The 17,834-nt window shown below is 39.5% G+C and overlaps 2 protein-coding genes and 1 non-coding gene across 4 annotated transcripts; 1 reads left to right on the forward strand and 2 right to left on the reverse strand.

Moving 5' to 3' along the window:
* Positions 1 to 745: 745 nt before the first annotated feature.
* On the forward strand, positions 746 to 7,096 carry LOC109989436 (cocaine esterase). Its single transcript, XM_020641191.3, has 12 exons — positions 746 to 941; positions 2,999 to 3,191; positions 3,275 to 3,416; positions 3,588 to 3,721; positions 4,546 to 4,699; positions 4,833 to 4,937; positions 5,063 to 5,161; positions 5,267 to 5,410; positions 5,552 to 5,768; positions 5,870 to 6,019; positions 6,109 to 6,181; positions 6,263 to 7,096. The coding sequence occupies exons 1-12, from the start codon at positions 866 to 868 to the stop codon at positions 6,447 to 6,449; spliced, it is 1,674 nt and encodes a 557-aa protein (XP_020496847.2). The 5' UTR covers positions 746 to 865; the 3' UTR covers positions 6,450 to 7,096.
* Positions 7,097 to 7,100: 4 nt separating this feature from the next.
* On the reverse strand, positions 7,101 to 15,605 carry fbxo31 (F-box protein 31). 2 transcript variants are annotated; one of them, XM_029278695.2, is made up of 10 exons: positions 15,068 to 15,605; positions 13,488 to 13,559; positions 13,127 to 13,213; positions 12,665 to 12,741; positions 12,332 to 12,499; positions 10,965 to 11,039; positions 10,694 to 10,803; positions 10,388 to 10,541; positions 9,424 to 9,788; positions 7,101 to 8,874 (listed from the first exon to the last, which is right to left on the reverse strand). In XM_029278695.2, exons 1-10 carry the CDS (start codon positions 15,498 to 15,500, stop codon positions 8,652 to 8,654), a joined length of 1,764 nt encoding a protein of 587 aa, XP_029134528.1. In that variant the 5' UTR covers positions 15,501 to 15,605; the 3' UTR covers positions 7,101 to 8,651. The 2 variants fall into 2 exon arrangements, with proteins under 2 accessions (XP_029134528.1, XP_020496859.1); XM_020641203.2 differs by lacking the exon at positions 13,127 to 13,213 and having other exon boundaries at positions 15,068 to 15,602.
* Positions 15,606 to 16,485: 880 nt separating this feature from the next.
* Positions 16,486 to 16,558, reverse strand: trnar-acg (transfer RNA arginine (anticodon ACG)). Its single transcript has one exon. It is a non-coding gene; the product is annotated as a tRNA-Arg (tRNA).
* Positions 16,559 to 17,834: the final 1,276 nt, after the last annotated feature.

Here is a 17,834-nt window from a genome sequence, read left to right on the forward strand (position 1 = left end):
CTGTGATACAGGCAAACGGAAAACCAACAGGGTTGCAGCAGGCAGCGAATAGGTTCAGCTAGGCTTATAACTGACTTTACCTCACCTTAAAAATCCATTTTTCTAGACTACTCCATGACCAGAAATGTGGTAAAACTATGATAAATACTGGAGACACTTTTGAAAAATTCACAATCAGCTTTATTGGTCAGGTATGCTTAAACACACAAGGAATTTTACTTTGGTAAACTGCTCTCTTTGTACAAAGGTATAACATTAAATATCAACAATAAACACAAAAATAAACAAATAAGCAAAGACTAATATGTACAAGGCTAAATAGGATAATATAAGATAATAGTGCAGTGGTGAGTAGTGCAAAGATGCTGAAGTAAACATGGGGTAGTTTTTACAGTATTTACATTAAAAGTGTGTATATGATAATTTAAATTATATAATATATGTATATTCTGCTAAGTGAATTGTAACATTGTATATGTTTATTCACAGAGACAGTTTTCTTCGAGGGTTATCTCACAGCGACAGGTCTGACACAGAGCTGTCTTCAATGTTTTGAATTTGGATTACAGTACCTTTTTTAAATGCTAGGTGTCAGAGTTACTGAGTTATTGCGCACAAAACAGCATTACAGGCAGACAATTCAATTAGAAAAACTTCAAAAAGGAGGACAATGAAATGTTTGGAGGTAGGTTAGGGGGCGGACAGGTGCTGCATGTATGTTGCGTCACATCTTGCGCAACATACATGCAGCAGTAGCCTACTTCAGTCTCGATCATTTAGGGAAAGCTTTGTGGGAGAGGAGGGGACTTATCTTTTCCTCTTTGCAGAACTTATTTGTGTTGCAATCCGTTCAGAGACGACCACCATGAAGTTCCCCGCAAAACAAACTGTCTTCTTATTGGCGTCTGTTTTCTTTCTCTCTGTTTCTGCAGACTCAAACGGTAAGTTACAGTCCTTCCCTTTTCTCCATATGAGTTCCTCCTCTGATTGACCGGTGTAATATGAATTCTTTGGAAGCAGAAAATGTTTGACTTCAAATGTAAATAACTTACTATGGCTACAGCAGTTGTGCCCAACCTTTTTTGAACCAAGATCTACTTTTAAAGTTACCAGTCTGCCGAGATCTACCAGTCCACATAGTGAGCCATAGCCTTTACCAACAGCCTACAAACGCATTTGATACTCAAACAACAAACAGAAAATAATTTCAGATATAATAAATGAGAGTTCTGTAAAAAATAATGCAATATCGAATATATAAAACATTAAAAAAATATAAAATATAAAATATTTAAAACTCTTATTTTAGGGTAGGCTACATTTTAATATTACGTTTGTATTTATATCACATATGTTTTTCCCTTAATTTAGTTTACAACAAACAACTTTAATCTGTGTGGAGATGTTCACAGACTACAGCAGGCTGCTGTGAGATGATGTTGCTTTGGTTAAATTAGCTGCAGACACGGTGAGAGTGAACGGAGTAAAGTCCAACCGACTGTTTGACCGGGTCACGTGTGTTCCCGCCTCGGTCCGTAAAGATCACGGATCAACTGTGTGCTGTAGCACTAAAAGTAAAAAGTAAAAAGGTTCGCGTGGTGACTGGCGCTCCAGTGCAAGTGTGTGTGTGTGTGTGTGTGTGTGTGTGTGTGTGTGTGTGTGTGTGTGTGTGTGTGTAGCTGCAGCTTCATCAAATGCGCTTAATACTCGTAGCATAGTTTCTATATATGACTTTTTGGTAAAACATTTAGCCCCCCGGTTTAACCTGCACGTCATTGCGCATGTCTGCACTCTCTCTCTTGCGCGCGCGCTCTCTCTCTCGCTCCCCCGCTCGCTCTCTCGCTCGCTCTCTCATGCACGCAGCAATTTCATGAATAAATGAAAAAATAAATACAAACAGGTCGGAAGTATACTTGGGCTCCCAACACAGGTATCGTGTGTGGGAAACAGTGCAATGAGATGAAATTGAAATCACATTTCTATTTTACAATTGTATTTTATATTGACTAAACATCTCGCGATCGACTGAGAATCAGTCAGCGATCTACCTGTCGATCGCGATCGACTGTTTGGGCACCCCTGGGCTACAGTATAGGTTACAGGTCATTTACATGCTACGTGCCACTTTTAGTGTGCTCCGTGAGTTCGCGACTTAATCGTGTCCAAAGGTGAAAATGCAACACCAAAGACCTAAACAGGGTGTGAATTTTATTTTTTCAGACTAATATTTTGTTTAAATGGCTGAAAGCTAACGCCAGATCATATTAATCCTGGAATGACTGTGTGTTTAATCTTGTTAAACGTGTGTTTAATCTTGAAACATCTGAATTAGACATTTTAACAAGGCAGACAAGTGCAACAGACACAAATAGTTGTGTTGGGGCTTTACTTTTGCAAATATGAAACTACACATGCTTTTGGCACATCATCATCTTCAGATTGTCATAAAATATCAGGAACCTGAAAAGATACTGCAATAAACTGAGGCTTTTCTGAAGGAAGAACCACACTGACTTTGAGGAAGTTGTCTAAAGAGGAACAGACTCTACTTTCATCATTTTCGCGCATTTTACGAGTTTAATCTCAAAATTAAAAAAAAATATATTTTTTAACATGGCCCTAATCCTCCGTCGTAGTTTACCTCTATTAGTAGCCAACAAGATTAACAGAGAGGGATTCAAAATATCCATTATATGAGGCCTCTTTGAGTGTCAGGAGATATGTAATATCCAAAGAGTTCTGCAGTTAAAAGTCAAGAGCACACCGGCTCTGTAACAGAACACAGACCTGAGTTTACAAACACAGAGTACAATTGATCCAACAATGTTATAGCAAGGAATATAGCAACAACAACAAAAATTGTAAATGTTAGAATTGTCCTGATAGGAAAAAAAAAAAGTCATGTGGCTCCTGCTCTTACAATATCTATCACACAGCGGACATACAAAACTTGATACAGCTTGAACTTGTTAAGCTTAAACTTGTTACATCCTGACAGCACCCAAGGTCCACACAGCACTCGGAAGTCTGAGAGGTGAATATGTGAGTGTAAAGGGAAAGGTGAATGGGGTCCATGCCTTCCTGGGTGTCCCATTTGCCAAGCCACCTGTAGGCCCTGCCTCAAGACTCTCTGTACCCCAACCCGTGGAGGGATGGGAAGGAATGAGAGATGCCACCCAGCAGCCACCCATGTAATTCATTCATGTGTTTTGAGTTGATACATACCACACTTGATAAGTCGTGTTTGATTATTAAAGATATGTTTCTTTTAAAGGTGTATTCAACCTAAACAAGTGCTTATCGATCTGATTGACAAACTTGGTGGCATGGCGGCAGAGGTCCCAGACGTTTCAGAAGACTGCCTTTACCTCAACATTTATACCCCTGCAAACAGAGCTAATGGTGCCAAGCTCCCAGTAAGAACCCTTCACTGGTTCTTGGTGAAGTTTTCTTTCTGCTTTTGTAGAATCCTTTATGCAGTCTTGGATAATGATGTCCGTATTTGTAACCAGACTGCAGAGAGATAACTTTTATGGTAAAGATACAGGCCTGTATTTATTTGAGTTTCCTTTTACTAATCCTACCAGGTAATGGTCTGGATCCATGGTGGAGGCTTTACGCTTGGGTCAGCATCGATGTATGATGGCTCTGCCCTGGCTGCTTACCAGAATGTAGTTGTAGTTCTGATCCAGTACCGCTTGGGAATCCTGGGCTTTCTCAGGTAAAAAACACTCAAGTCACCATTGAAGTAAACATACTGTGGAAACTGCTTAATAAGTAATATGGTTAGTCCTGGTCTTTTTGATCAAAGCAGGTGGATAATTGTGTTTTTAGGGTGTATTTTAATGTCATGAATACTAGGTTAAATAACAAATCACTCAGCTACTCTATTTACTTCCTTGAACGTTAATAGGGTCGGTAAACCAATTTTAAAGCTTCTTGAATGTCTGTTGTTGAACAATTATAGTGCTTTCCCCTGATCACATTCATGTTTGATTCCCTCCTGGCACTTATTATACAAGCTTTGATTTGATAACAGTTTGTATATTTTTTTGAACAGGTTGCTTTTTCCTGTATGTGTCCCAACCATGCATTGAGGAGCTCTCCAACTGCTGGCCAGACCCAAATTCTCTCTCACCACAAAACTAGACAAGTCCTTGGCTTCTATGCAGAATGCCAGCATTATAACCTGGGCCAGAGGCAACCATGAAGCCAGTCATTGCCATATAAAAATATGACCATATATGACTTTGTTATATTAAATGCTTAACCTACACATGTACGAGAAAAATAGTATCTAATGCTGAGCTCTGCGTCATATGGTTATCCACAGTTCATAGCACCATAGTTACATACTTAAAGCTAGTGTATTCTGTCAAATATGTCCTATGGATATTATATCCCCTCACTGGCCACAGTTACATTGTCATTAGGTGGGAAACACTGATGGATGTAAACTCAAACGTGACTGCTTGGCTAACATCCTTACTCTTACAAGCCGTTGTAAACACAGCCTAACAGACAATAACTGTATGCTCTAACCAGCACGGGAGATGAACACATGTCAGGGAACTTTGGCCTACTGGACCAGGTCGAGGCTCTGAGATGGGTCCAGCAGCATATACACAGCTTCGGCGGCAACCCAGATTCAGTTACAATATTCGGGGAGTCTGCTGGTGGAGTGAGCGTATCCCTCCTGGTAAGGATTAGGGTGGGGTTGAATTAATGGTTGAAACACCCTTTTTTGCAAGTATTTTCTAGTTAAGACACTGCTGAGTTACTACTTTACACAGACACATCCATCAAACATTTTCTGTGGCTTGAATCAACAGCTTTTGTCACCACTGACTGATGGACTTATCCAACATGCCATTGCTGAGAGTGGCACTGCTGCAATGGATGTACTTGTACTAAATGATCCTCTGCCAGTGACACAGGTAGATTGTCAGGAATTGATTTCTTGTGTAAAAGCTTTCCTCATTGCACAGTATACAGATCATCACAATTTAACCTGTTTGATTTTCTTGATTTGTTGAGATAACATTCTTATTTTCCTCCTTAGATAGTTGCAAATGTATCGGGCTGTAGCTCTGACGCCACAGAGAAGATCGCGGATTGTATAAAAAATCTTGATCTTAATACTATCTTGACTATTGTGCAGGTGAGTTATTTAATGTAATACTAATATATTTTGGCTTGATATAATTATGGTGTGGTTTATGGTTTTTGTTTTTAAAACGTTCTATTTACACTTTATTCTCTTCAGAATGAAAGACTGAGATATCCCATAAATGTTGATGGACACTTCCTGACAAAACCTGTGGACGAGCTGTTTCAGAAGCATGAACTTCTAACTGTACCCTTCATGACTGGCGTTAACAATGATGAAGGAGGCTGGTTACTTTTTGATGCAAGTATCAATGTTAAATTGTTACTAAATTAAGAATGACCCTGATACATAGAGATTGCCATATGAACCAGTGGAACAAAATGATTTAGTTTTGCTTCTGTGCATGTTTCTAATGTTCATTCCTGCTGCGTTTGCCCGTAGGCCTTTGCTCCAAAAAACTGGACAGAGGGACTGGATCTGGAGACTGTAAAGAACATGCTCATGATATTTTACCCTGATCCAGCCGTGTTAGATGTGATAATAGATGAATATATTGGAACTGGTGAAGATCGGGTGAGAAATAGAAATGGGTATGCTGAGGCTCTTGGAGATATTATATTCACACTTCCAGCCATCAAGTGTGCTAATGGCCACAGAGGTATTTAACATAATGTAAAATTGTTAGGAAGAATTCCTGATATTTACGAACACATGTTTTTAGAAAAGGTATTGAGATATATCACATTTTTCTACTTCTAGATGCTGGCGCTCCTGTGTACTTGTATGAGTACCAGTATCCTCCCAAATTTTTGCAGGAAAAAAGGCCAAGCTTTGTTAGGGCTGACCATGGAGATGAAGTCTTTACAGTATTTGGTTTCTGCTTCACAACTAAACATGTCACATTAAAAGGTAAGTCTGATGTATTACATTTTAAATGACCACCAGAAATCTATGTTTTCTTGGGTTTGAACTGCTCAACCAGATAATCGTTGTTTTAGATGGATGCCCTGAAGAGGAGGAAGAGTTGAGCAAAATCATGATGAGCTACTGGGGCAACTTTGCTCGCACTGGGTAGGAATGAGCATTTATTTGAGGCAATAATGCACCTTAAGATGAGACGAACTCATTTCTAACTTGTGTCCTTGTGTGTAGGTCTCCGAATGGGGAAGGTCTCTCTCACTGGCCAAAGTATGGAGCGGAAGAACACTACTTGAAAATCGATTTGAAGGAGCAGGTAACTGGTGAACACCTGAAGAAGGACCGGTTCATCTTCATGAGTCAGACCCTGCCAGAAAAGATCCAACAACTCAAAGAGAAGACGGATCACAATGAGCTGTAGAAGGGTCTCCTCTCCTTGCTGTTTTTTGTTGATTCTATCTTTAACTACCAAAAAGTCAGTTGAAACACATTAGACAAAAAAAACATCTTTGAACAATTACAATAAGTGTGGGATAGAGATGTTTTAATCTACTGTTAATATTTAACATTGAATGAAACCCAATGCATAAAGCTTCAGGGAATATTTTCTGGACAACCTTCCTACGTATGTTCAAGCATAATATGAAGTATGTTTTGAACCCTTTTTAAGTTGATGTTTGAGAGTAACTTTTCAGCAATGATTTGTTTGAATTACTCACTGAAGAGTTTGAACTTTTATTCTCCCTCTACACAGACAAACACTGGGAACACACACACATATATATCGTTGTGAGTGGGTTCAAATGGATCATGGGTTTACAGTTCAATTTGTAATCAGGGTTTTTTACAGATCTAGCAGCAGTATCAAAGGTGAACATGGGTCATTTGAGTTAATACTTAATATTGATAACAGACATTTGTTTGTTTGCTATCTTTGGTGTCATATCTCACAGGCCCCCCCACAGCAGTGAAGGCTGATAATCCATCCTAGGTGATAGTTGAGATCAGTTTAATTGCATTAAAGCACTGTGACACACACACAAAAAGAATAAACAAATTTGACAAAAACCTCTTTTCAGTGTTGTATTTTTTTTTATTACTGAGAAGAGCATTTGATCTGAAAAGCTCCCTGAAGTCCGAATTGAGCAGTTCAATACGTCAAACATGGATTGTTTCCCATAAAATCAGGAGCTTGGCATTGAAAATGGTAGAAAGCAACACTTTAAAAGCAAATCATTCAAATAGCTGGGTACTTCTGGCTTACAGATAAGAGAATGTGTAAAATAAAAGTACCAAATTTGAGAGGAAAGTGATATAAATTGAAGATGCTTCAGTAGACACTTTCTTTTTTGCAAAGGTTAGTAAAGCTGCAGTCTGCTATAAAAGTTCTGGCCTGTGGTTCTTACTGATTCACTATTCTGCCCAGAAAAGTGCACTTGGAGTAGGAAAGCTACTGGGCTTCACTATCAGGCCAAAATGACACATACAGACACTTACTCGGTACTTTGAGATGCCCTTGAGAAGCTGCTGGCTTGTATAATATTTAGCTAGCCTGGTCTCAGGTTCAAAATAAATAAGGAAACCGGAGGGAGTCATTTTGCAGATATAAAGCCAGGGTAACATTAAGTCAGCCATTTAAATAAACAACAAATACAATACATTTCAAAAGGTGAGAGAAGCTCTTTTTTCAGACCATAATTATATAAGCATACAAACTGTCAAGTTGTGATTTAATCCAGTTTCCCATTATGCATATGTTATATTTGCATTACAATACATCTTTCCAGCTTACATAACATAATGAGAAGGATGTCTGATGCAGAGCATACAACTGTAAAAGTTTATGACTAAGTTCAAGGGGCAGACACATATCAGTTCAACCAAAACGGACTGCTGTAGCTACATTGTTTGATAAGAAAGCAAATTCTCTCTTGCCCATTGTAAATCTCACTAAGAATCACTAATGGACAAATTGATAAAATGACCATGAAGTCCTGTGTTTTTTGTTAAACACAAATACTGACTTGTGGAACAGATTAAAACACCTGAGATGTTGCCCTTTCTTTAATCTGGGTGTCTAAAGCAAAAATGAAACTACAGTTAATAAAACATAATGTTAGAATATGTAATTGCAGCATGCAGTTGTATACTAAAATCGGTACCATACTATTTGTAGAATACATTGGACACCATTATCTTCAAGCACTACTTAGTACAGACATGGTTTTAGAATCAGAGGCCAAACACTTTACTCCATTGTAAGTGGTATGAAATATCATTCCATTCTCTCCTGCAGGGAATAAATAAATAAATAATAAAAATGTATGTGACCTGTTATCATGCTGCACTGGAGGATTAAGGTCGTACTGAGGTGAGGTGATAAACAGTGACTGCGGAGGCCTTTTAGAGGTGTTTGTACAGGAACAGGAGCACAAGTGTGTCAGGTGAGGGTGACATTACTAGCTTAAAAAGACAGTAAAGCCCAACATTTCTAAAAGATACAGCTAGAACAGGGAGAGGTCAGGTCATAACCTATCATGATGTCAGTGGAGGACAGAGGTGAATTGTGTGTTAAGGTATTTCAATGTATTGTATTGTGGGAGGAGATTTAAAGCAAGCTGCATCAGGATGTCCAGGACTGCATGTTGCGCAGCATGGCCTCAAAGCGCTCCATGTTCGGTGCATGAGCGTGGGCTAGTTGGTCCGTCAGACGACTGTACAGACTAAAAGACTTCAACTCAAGCCAGATGAAACCGAAACGGTCCTCATCAAATAGCACAAAGAGGCCTGGGGTGCGTTCTGGACTTGTAAAGCCGTGCCCAGCGATAAGGCCTGTCCCATAGAAGCTGAAATGGAGGAACATAAATTAATCAATACTTCAATGCATATCCATTTCAGTAGCTTCTGGACTCTGTGAGAACTGCAAACAATAACAAATTATAGCCATGACTATTTTCCTAAAAAGTAAATAATTCATAATAATAGCCGAATGGTATCCTTGATAAAACGTCATGAAAACCTCCTTAATGATTCATGCAGATACATTTAATGAAAAAGACACAGTTAGTTTTCATTTGATTCTTTCAGGTTACTTTGAGTAAAAATCAGTGACAGTAATGCCAACAGAGAAGAAAAATTAAAAACATTTGTACAAATACATCTGTGTTGGAGGAAAAAAGCTGTCAAAAGACTGAACTACAGTCAATGGCTACCTTAATATCAGTTGTTTAGCCAATTTTCACCGAACAGACTCAACGGATATGATTTCAATCTGTTGTCCTTTAAGTCTCACCAACACAGCAGCTGGTAAGAGCTGAAGCACTGTGTGTTCACCTCTGCTGTGACCAGTGTACAGACTGAATGAATCCATATTATTATTTTAACCAAGTTCTTACCATTTCCTGCAGGTGCGAGGGTACACCTCATTACGAGCCATAACCCCCAGGGGCAGGACGAAGGGCTGGGCTTCAGGAGGATTGTTGGTATTACTGAAAACAGGCCGGTCTGGTAACGCATCAAGGTCTGCCTCCGCCCCTTCTGCTGCACAGTCACCACCACAGGCTCCTTCTGCTGCACCTCTGGCTGTGGCAGAGTTGCTCTTAGCCTGTTGTTGTGCCTCCCTTTGTACCTGCTCGTGTACCCCCAGTACCAGCCGTGACAGCTCCTCTATGTTGCGCTGCTGCTCTAAGTCTGGAAGGACCATGGGCCGGCTCAGATCAACATCCAGGGTAAGTTGTCCTGCGGGAACATTGGGATCTCCCTGCAGGAAGAAGTAAGGTTACAGTCTGCCCCAAGGTCAGAAATGTGAAAATTTCTCAGTGAGCAGTGAGATTATTAAATAGAGGACATTAAAGTGGCAGAAAAACATAAAATTTCAGATAGAAAAGGGTTCCACTTCTTCCTCTACTACTTCATATCACTCCACTAAGGCCATCCCACCAAATGACACACTAAACACACACGTCAAAAACTGTCTGTTCCACTCAGCCAGTTTTCCACGACTCAAGGACAGAAATGCTGAGAGCGGATTAATAAACATTTGAAATAAAGTTATAAAGTAGCAACTGGTGTGTTGTGCTCTCAGCATTACCAGCGTGGGAGAGAGAGAGAGAGCTGCCAACGCAAGACATGTAGAAGTCGAATGATGCAAGTTTTTACAGTTACTGTGATTGCTTAGCTACGTGCATGCTAAATATGTAAGTGACATGGATTAATCAAAATGTGTTATTTTGACCAAAACATCGCCTACTGTTATTCTAAGGAGGTATTAAATCAATTACAGGAAAGCAGTTTTACCATAGGAAATTAACCAAATATACAGTTTATTATTGATTTTAACACGATTATTAACTAATTTACCGTGAGCTTTGTGGCCCTTGCAGAGGTCTCGTGGAAACTGAGCATGACAATCTCCAAGCCGTGACTGCCATAGGTGCCTTTGAAGAGACCAGGCTGCAGCAGGTCAGAGGGCATCACAGGAGGAAGGTAGATCCTCCGGTATGTCAAACAGTTGCTTGCAAATGAAGAAAAAAATAAAAGGTTTACCAGAGCGTTACATCTAGACTTACAAGGAGAAAATTAAACAGTCGCAATATCTTGAGAAAAACAATTAACATCTGGATATCAACTACAGAGGAAAGTGTGATGCAGGAAAAAGACTCGTACTCATATTGACTTGTATAAATAAACTTCATTAAGATGAGCTCCTGCATGTGCTCATGGAAAATTTCTTCCAGTGTTCGACCCCATTCTTCCTCCAACCATGTCCTGAACTCCTGAACATGCACACAAACACAAAAACACAAATTACAGAATACTGATAACACTCTCTGAATTTCAACATCATCAAAGTGCACAGGCTATAAAACATAATCAGCAAAGATAAGTCAATATCTATAACAGGTCAGGTCAAGTGTTGTTATCTGATTTGGCCCACCTCCTGTCTGCCCCCTGGCATTCGATGATGATCTGTCTGGTTACATTTTGTTGAAAATTCGTCCTTCTTCACAGTCTAAAAATGAAAGAAGATGCACATGTTAAAGGATGACCTACTTAGGGACGCACATGGCCGAGCAGTTAGGTCACGCTCCATGTACAAAGGCAAAAGCCCTCCTAGCGGGATGTCCAGGTTCACATTAGACCTGTGGCTTCTTTCCCACAGAGGTGTGGACACGGATCACATGACTTGGACTCGAGTCACAGATGAGATCACGATGGACTCGACTTGACAATATCATTAAGGACTTACAGCTTGACTTGGACTCATTGATAACTTGAATTGACCCATATGACTCCAAAATACTTGAGATTTAAAAGTGTGTATTTTCTTTAAGGGCCCATGATTTCCGCAATGCAGAATTTGTTAATGAGAATCAACTGTAAAACATGGAATATCTTGGAATGTGCCTAACTGAGGGTGTGATTTATAAATAACGTTTTTTGCGTCACTGGAAGCTGTTGCGGTTAGAAGGGTGAAACTACAACGCTAGTTCCTCATATTTTTAGAGTCTGTTTTCTGCCAGGAATTTCCAAGATCAATTCTGGAAGAAATCTCTGAATCAGTTGAGGAAATGGTCTAATGTGTTGAAGTAAATATGTCTGTAAATGTTTTTATTACTATATTTCTTCTGCTGTATTGTATATTTTGGAGAAACTGTAATGATAGAATTTCCCTCTGGGATTAATAAAGTATTTCTGATTCTGAACTAGAGGACCTTAGTGGGAGTGGCCTGTGGTGCTGTGCATTCTGGGATTTGGTGTCTTTCATCCACATGAGTCAAAAAGACACTTTCTGCCTTTTCACGGCCAAGAAGGCACCAACTTCAACATGTATTTCACATTTCTACTACATATATGACCCAATGTCAGTACAGATTCATGTTTCAACAGGTGAAGTATCCCTTTAACACTGTGAACTGATCCAATGGAACACATCATAAAACACAGAATTCAGAAACATTTAAAAAAACAAACTAATCTGTTAGTATGCTATTGAATTGCTAAGGACTCGAAATCCAAAGTTTAGAACTTTGAACATGCCTGTCCTTTTTAGGACTTGAGATTTACTTTTGACTTGCAAAACAGGACTTTGTCCTACCTCTGCTTTCCTGCATGACATTCCTCATTTTATCTCCATCTACTGTCCTATCAAATGAAGGCAAAAAGCCCAAAAATAAATCTTTAAAAGAAAAAAGATGACCTACTTTTATAAGTTTCTAACCTCAAATGAAGTGATCTGTGCCAACAAGTATCCTCATTATGCTTCTATGCACAAAAAAGCTTTTAAGCCGCATAAACGGTCACCTGTATGTCTCCTTTGTGGGGCCCCTTGTGTCCGTACATGCACTCCACTGTGGCCTTTTGACTCTCCCACATGTGTATACGAAAGAGTGGCCGTCTTCTCATTGGATCCTCCACACGGGGGTCATGAGGTGGCAAATACATCCAGCCAATGATGAACAGCCCGTCCACCTGAATGGAACAGACTTTAACAGTCATCACCAATGTAATATAACATTACAAAATTCATACTGCAGTGAACAGATTCTGAATGTGTTTTGTATGTTTTTCTTGCAAAAGAGCTCAACATAATACAAATCCCCCATATTTTAATGCAAATTGAAAAGCACAACTCACCACAACATTGAGCAGTCCACCATAAGGCCCAATGTCAGGCTGCCATAAGCCCAAGATATGTCTGTATGGGTGAAGCACTGAAACATAACAGCACAACAAGACACCACACTAATCAGTTTCTGCAGTGCTACACCAATGCTTTACTATGAGATACATTTTGCGAGGTTAGAAACACTAAAAGAGATGTTCACAATTCACAGAGTCAACCATTTGTTAAGTGTCTGTCAGGGTGGAATCTATGAGCTGTAAACACAAAAGGAAGAAAGTGTAAACCAACCGCATTCCTCGTCAGCCAGACTAAACAGAACACACAGCACCCAAATTTTCAAGCTTCCCGTTAATACTTAAAGCAAAATATTATTAATGCATTTATTATTCACACAGGATGCATAGCACTGCTGCTGCTGCAATCAATAAGAGTTCCAATTCACACAACCTCTCATGCTTCTGCTGTGTACATACAGTGTGTGTAAATGTCTCTATAGTCCATGTGCTCATAGTCCGGGAGGAGCTTCATAAAGCGCCCAGACTTCACCCGTGGGTTGACACCTGGACACAACACAGACATGTGTATGGCAACCAAGAACCAGTGTGGACTCTATGCAGCTGTCTTAATAATCTAATCAAATAGCTGCCACTTGTTCTGGCATGTTTTGTGTTGGCTATAGTTTCTAAATGCTTAATATAACAATTTCTTTTTGGAACACCTACCTCCACATGAACAAAAATAACATATAAGGCTGCAAACATAAGGGTGCAAGTAGCAATGAACAAAATCTTCACTGGTTTAATAAAAAGGTCGATTGACAATAGACAAACTCACGTTTAACGTAGAGGTCCCGGCTTGATACCCCACCCACTTCCATTTTTCGCAGATCGTCCTTCATACCAAACTCTGCAAAGACAAAACGCATGAAAGAAAAAGGAGGCGTATTTAATTTCCACCATTTAACTACATATATTTATCACAACTTCATCAAACATACTGTTTGCAGTTGCCCAACATTCCCACCAAGCTATGAACAACAAAGCTCAAGTGACAAGTGTTTATTTCTATGATTATTTAACCAATTGCTATTCTTCTTAATTAGCTTATAATTTAATTTATTAAAGAACAAAAACACCAATCTAGTGGCAAAAGCCCACTACACAAGCCTAACCGAGAGTATTCAAGTTTGCTATTTGTGTTAAAAATATTTGGTTAAAACACTGTTAGGTGGGGGTTGTTTCTGCTGTATAAATCCAATGAAGAAATCGTGAAACATCACTATAAAACAATAAAGACATGACACTGATTTGTACACGTAACAGATGTAGACTATTTGTCTAGCAAACAGTTGTTGACAACATATAGTTGGCTCTTATACAAATAAACATCTGTTACAATTTAGATGTTTCACCCATATAAGGTTACAGCTTCAGACCCCCAAAAGTAGGAGTGCTAAGAGGTGGTACACAGACTTGAATAATACATTTCACAAAGTTACCAAGATGAATGAATTTCATGAAAATTCGTACTAACAAACACAAACAAAATGAAATCACCTCACGTTATAAAGCTAATTAAAGTGGAAGATCCTCGTCATTAAAAGGCTTTGGATTAAAATGTGTCTTCTTATAATTACGTCTTAAATTACGCATAAATGGAGAGGTCTCAGAGTGAGGGGGCTGAGCGGGCAAATCAGTGAGCAGCACTGCTATGTGTCTATACTGGATCTATGTTATGTTACTTTATTCATAAAGATGTATCATTTTCTTTTATGTCAACATATTCATGATGAACTGATGTGCCTTAAATATACTATTGTATCATTGCTGACTTATTAATTACAGGTTAACAGAAAATAAAAAATGCTTTCTGCATTTTACCTTATTGTCTTCTGTGTTTCACAAGTGCTTCCAGTAAGCTTGAAGAATATGTTTTTTAAAGAACTTGATTATTATTATTATTATTATTGTTTTTATTTTGCATTTAATGAAACCTGTTGTAATAGGCCACATCCCCCTCACTACACATGCCACAACACAACACAGGCTGGTGTAGCTGGTTGTTATCAAAGTAATGCTCAAGGCCTCCAAAAGGCATCACCAGTCTTATCAGCTGCACAGAATGGCTGACAGTAAGTATCAGTAAGTCACTGGTGGTCTGTTTTTCTACAGGGGCGGCAGTGTTAGCCATAACATGCCCCGTCAACCCTCAGCAGATCAATAGGAAGCTTTTAAGGTTACATATTTCCAAGGAGCCAAAGCAGGGCATGGCGCCTGTCAAAAAAGACACGTAAACAACAATCAATCTATCGTTTGCAAATATTAATAGGTGACTGCTTTTTTTTTTTTTTTTTTTTACAACAGTCTAAAACTAGTGTTGAACTCTTCATTTTATTCAGTAATAACAATATTTACCTTCCGTGCACCGCCGTCTCCAGATGGTTTCAGTGTTTACGATTTGCCTGAATTTCTTGCAGACGAGGGCAACATTTGGCAGCGCTGTCCCGGGGAGCAGAGACAGTATTTCCACCAGAAGCTCCGGGGGTAACTCCGCTAATGACTGCGGGTGTGGAGGTACCGTGCTTGTTCGATCTAGAAAGCTTATACTGCTGGCATGGCCGCTGCCATATTCACAAGCGTCACTGGGCCCTGCAGTGGGGACGTCGCTCTCCAGGCCTCCGCAGCCGCCGCCGCCAACTCCGACGTCGGCTTGCCTGTGTCCTACGATCCGCTCCTCTTCATCCTCGTCCATTTCAGAGTCGCTTCCCTGATCCTGCTGGTTTTGCCGCTGTCGCCTCCTGCACCTCCGCGACTGGCCAACTCCGCAGAGCCTGGCACAAACAGCCATCCTCAGTCACCAAACAGACAACATTACATCACTAAAACACATCTATCAGCTGCAGTGGGCTCATCTCCTTCACTAAGCACGAGCATGGGCAGATCGTTGCTTCTGACGTCACCGCGTTGTGCGTACTGAGCGGGGTAACTTTTCTTTCCTCTACCATCGATAGTCATGGTCCACATAAGTCTAGATGATTGTTTCTTAGTTTGATTTACAAAGAACAATCAGTAAAATATAATATATATATATAAAAATAACAGGCCTATGTCTGTAAACCAGATGTTCTCGTTTACAGCTTTAATTTCGAGTACTCGTTTATTTTAACTTTAAGTGCCAAACAAACATGTAGGCCTATACAGTGAATACATTCGCATCTTTGTAAAGTAGGCTAAAGGGGTAATCAAGATGTAATTTGAAAGCATGCAATGGTGCACCGATGATTGTAATCTAATGTTTCAGGGACATCCGGGAATCGAACCAGAGACTCTCTCCATTGCGCTTAACCAAAGCCATAATGGCCCTCCCTTTTGCGATCACTTGCCATGTAGTTCCGCGCACACACCACCCCTCATGGTGCTCAGTCTAAGAAGAAGTAGCCTCCTCAGTCCTAAGATCAGTAGAAATGTCAGTAGGCTATCGCCAGTTTAAGTACTGCATGCAGAATATGAAGTGAACTTTGCGTCAAGTATCAAAAGTAAAACTCATTTATCCTATGGTCTGATTTGTATTCATATGTTCTTTCAAATATGTTAAATGATGTTTAAATAGGATGATCATATGTTTTGTATTTACGTAAAGTTACAAACAGCTGTAAAACATCGCTGAGAAAAAGACGGCAGTGACGATATTTAGGCTATAGTCGTTTATCTCGTTTATCTCCCAGGCCTCGGAGGTGAGGCTGCTTGGGGATAATTTCATGTTAAGGGGTGTTAAAATGTATTTCGGGTCATAAGTATGATCTGTCAAAGTTTCCTTTGAGTTGAGAAAAGATCGAGCCAGCCAGGAGTCGAACCTAGAATCTTCTGATCCGTAGTCAGACGCGTTATCCATTGCGCCACTGGCCCGAGATATTCGCAAATGATCACGGGAGTCTCTTAAAGATAGACAGGCCAGATTTACTTGATTGAAAAGGTCATCCATTAATTAAAAACTCGGAAAACCCAGAAAAGGGAGAAAAACACAGCTAGAAAGACCCACGATAGTTTCTGAGCTATAACCAACAGAGAGTAGGTGAACTTCAGACACTTTATTATTTGATGTTATATAAGAACCAGTTACATCTCTGAGGTGTCTTGTGAATGACAATGAAACTCAGTCTCTTGACGTTTGCTTGTTTTATTTGAACTTTAGGCGAACTCAGTGGTGAGGAATACAAGAAACAGCTGATCAACAGTCTTTGCTCAAGCAGGTCAGGACTTATTAGATATACAATTTTTACATGCCTGGGCTATTTCTCTTTATAAGGAAGTGTTGCCAGTGTTTCTCATTAGCATTTATCATAATGACAGCATATCTACTCTCCTGACTGAGATAAAATATTTAAATTGAAACTATATTGAAACTTGTATTCTACTCGCTGACAAACTGTGAAATGTAGTGATTACATCCCGTCCTGTTTTTATATTTCTTGTGCTTTCTTATAATGATATGGACCTATGGGTCTGATATAAAGTAAAGTATAGGTGAATATATAAGTTGAAACTTTGGGAAATGGATCAGTAACAATCACAATGTTGATTTGCATCTATTCCTGTTTATTATGTATACAGATGGGACCCACAATGTGTTATTCACCTGACGACCATGTTCAGGTAAGACCATAAACCATCACATTCTTAGATACTGATCAGTTCTCCAAAGACTAATCATAACCAACTATAACCAACAGAGAGTAGGTGAACTTCAGACACTCTAAAAGGAACCAGCATAAAACACTATCTTACACTTAATAAAACAATAATAGCCACTAAACCTTTAAATGTTTGACAAGTAGAAATGATTGTACTTCCAAGTGGGATCCAACGTAATAAAGCTTGAATTAAACTCTGAAAAGGGCCAAACTAGTGATTCTTTAGAGTCCAGGTAGATTATTTACTTGCTCTGTATGGCAACCAATGGCAACCATAGGTGGCAACATACAGTCTATGGTGGCAACATGCACTTCTGGTGAGATGCCAAACCTCATTTCGTTACTCTATACTTGTATATGTGTAATGACAATAAAGTTGAATCTCATCTCATCTCATCTCATACAGTCTATGGTGGCAACATACAGTCTATGGTGGCAACATACAGTCTATGGTGGCAACCCACGAAAAGACAGCTTGGGGGCGTGTCTTG

Source organism: Labrus bergylta, chromosome 7 (assembly GCF_963930695.1).
Source record: "Labrus bergylta chromosome 7, fLabBer1.1, whole genome shotgun sequence".
In the NCBI taxonomy this organism is placed as follows: Eukaryota; Metazoa; Chordata; class Actinopteri; order Labriformes; family Labridae; genus Labrus; species Labrus bergylta.

Bases quoted from the DNA above. Each gene is read 5' to 3' on its own strand.
- LOC109989436 (XM_020641191.3), top strand. From the start codon at position 866: ATGAAGTTCCCCGCAAAACAAACTGTCTTCTTATTGGCGTCTGTTTTC. The intron at 4,938-5,062 runs GTAGATTGTCAG...TTTCCTCCTTAG, and splicing joins ATCCTCTGCCAGTGACACAG to ATAGTTGCAAATGTATCGGG. The intron at 6,182-6,262 runs GTAGGAATGAGC...CCTTGTGTGTAG, and splicing joins GGCAACTTTGCTCGCACTGG to GTCTCCGAATGGGGAAGGTC.
- fbxo31 (XM_029278695.2), bottom strand. From the start codon at position 15,500: ATGGCTGTTTGTGCCAGGCTCTGCGGAGTTGGCCAGTCGCGGAGGTGC. The intron at 13,560-15,067 runs GTAAATATTGTT...TTGTCTTTGCAG, and splicing joins GAGACGGCGGTGCACGGAAG to AGTTTGGTATGAAGGACGAT. The intron at 10,542-10,693 runs GTACGAGTCTTT...TTCATTTGCAAG, and splicing joins ATTTATACAAGTCAATATGA to CAACTGTTTGACATACCGGA.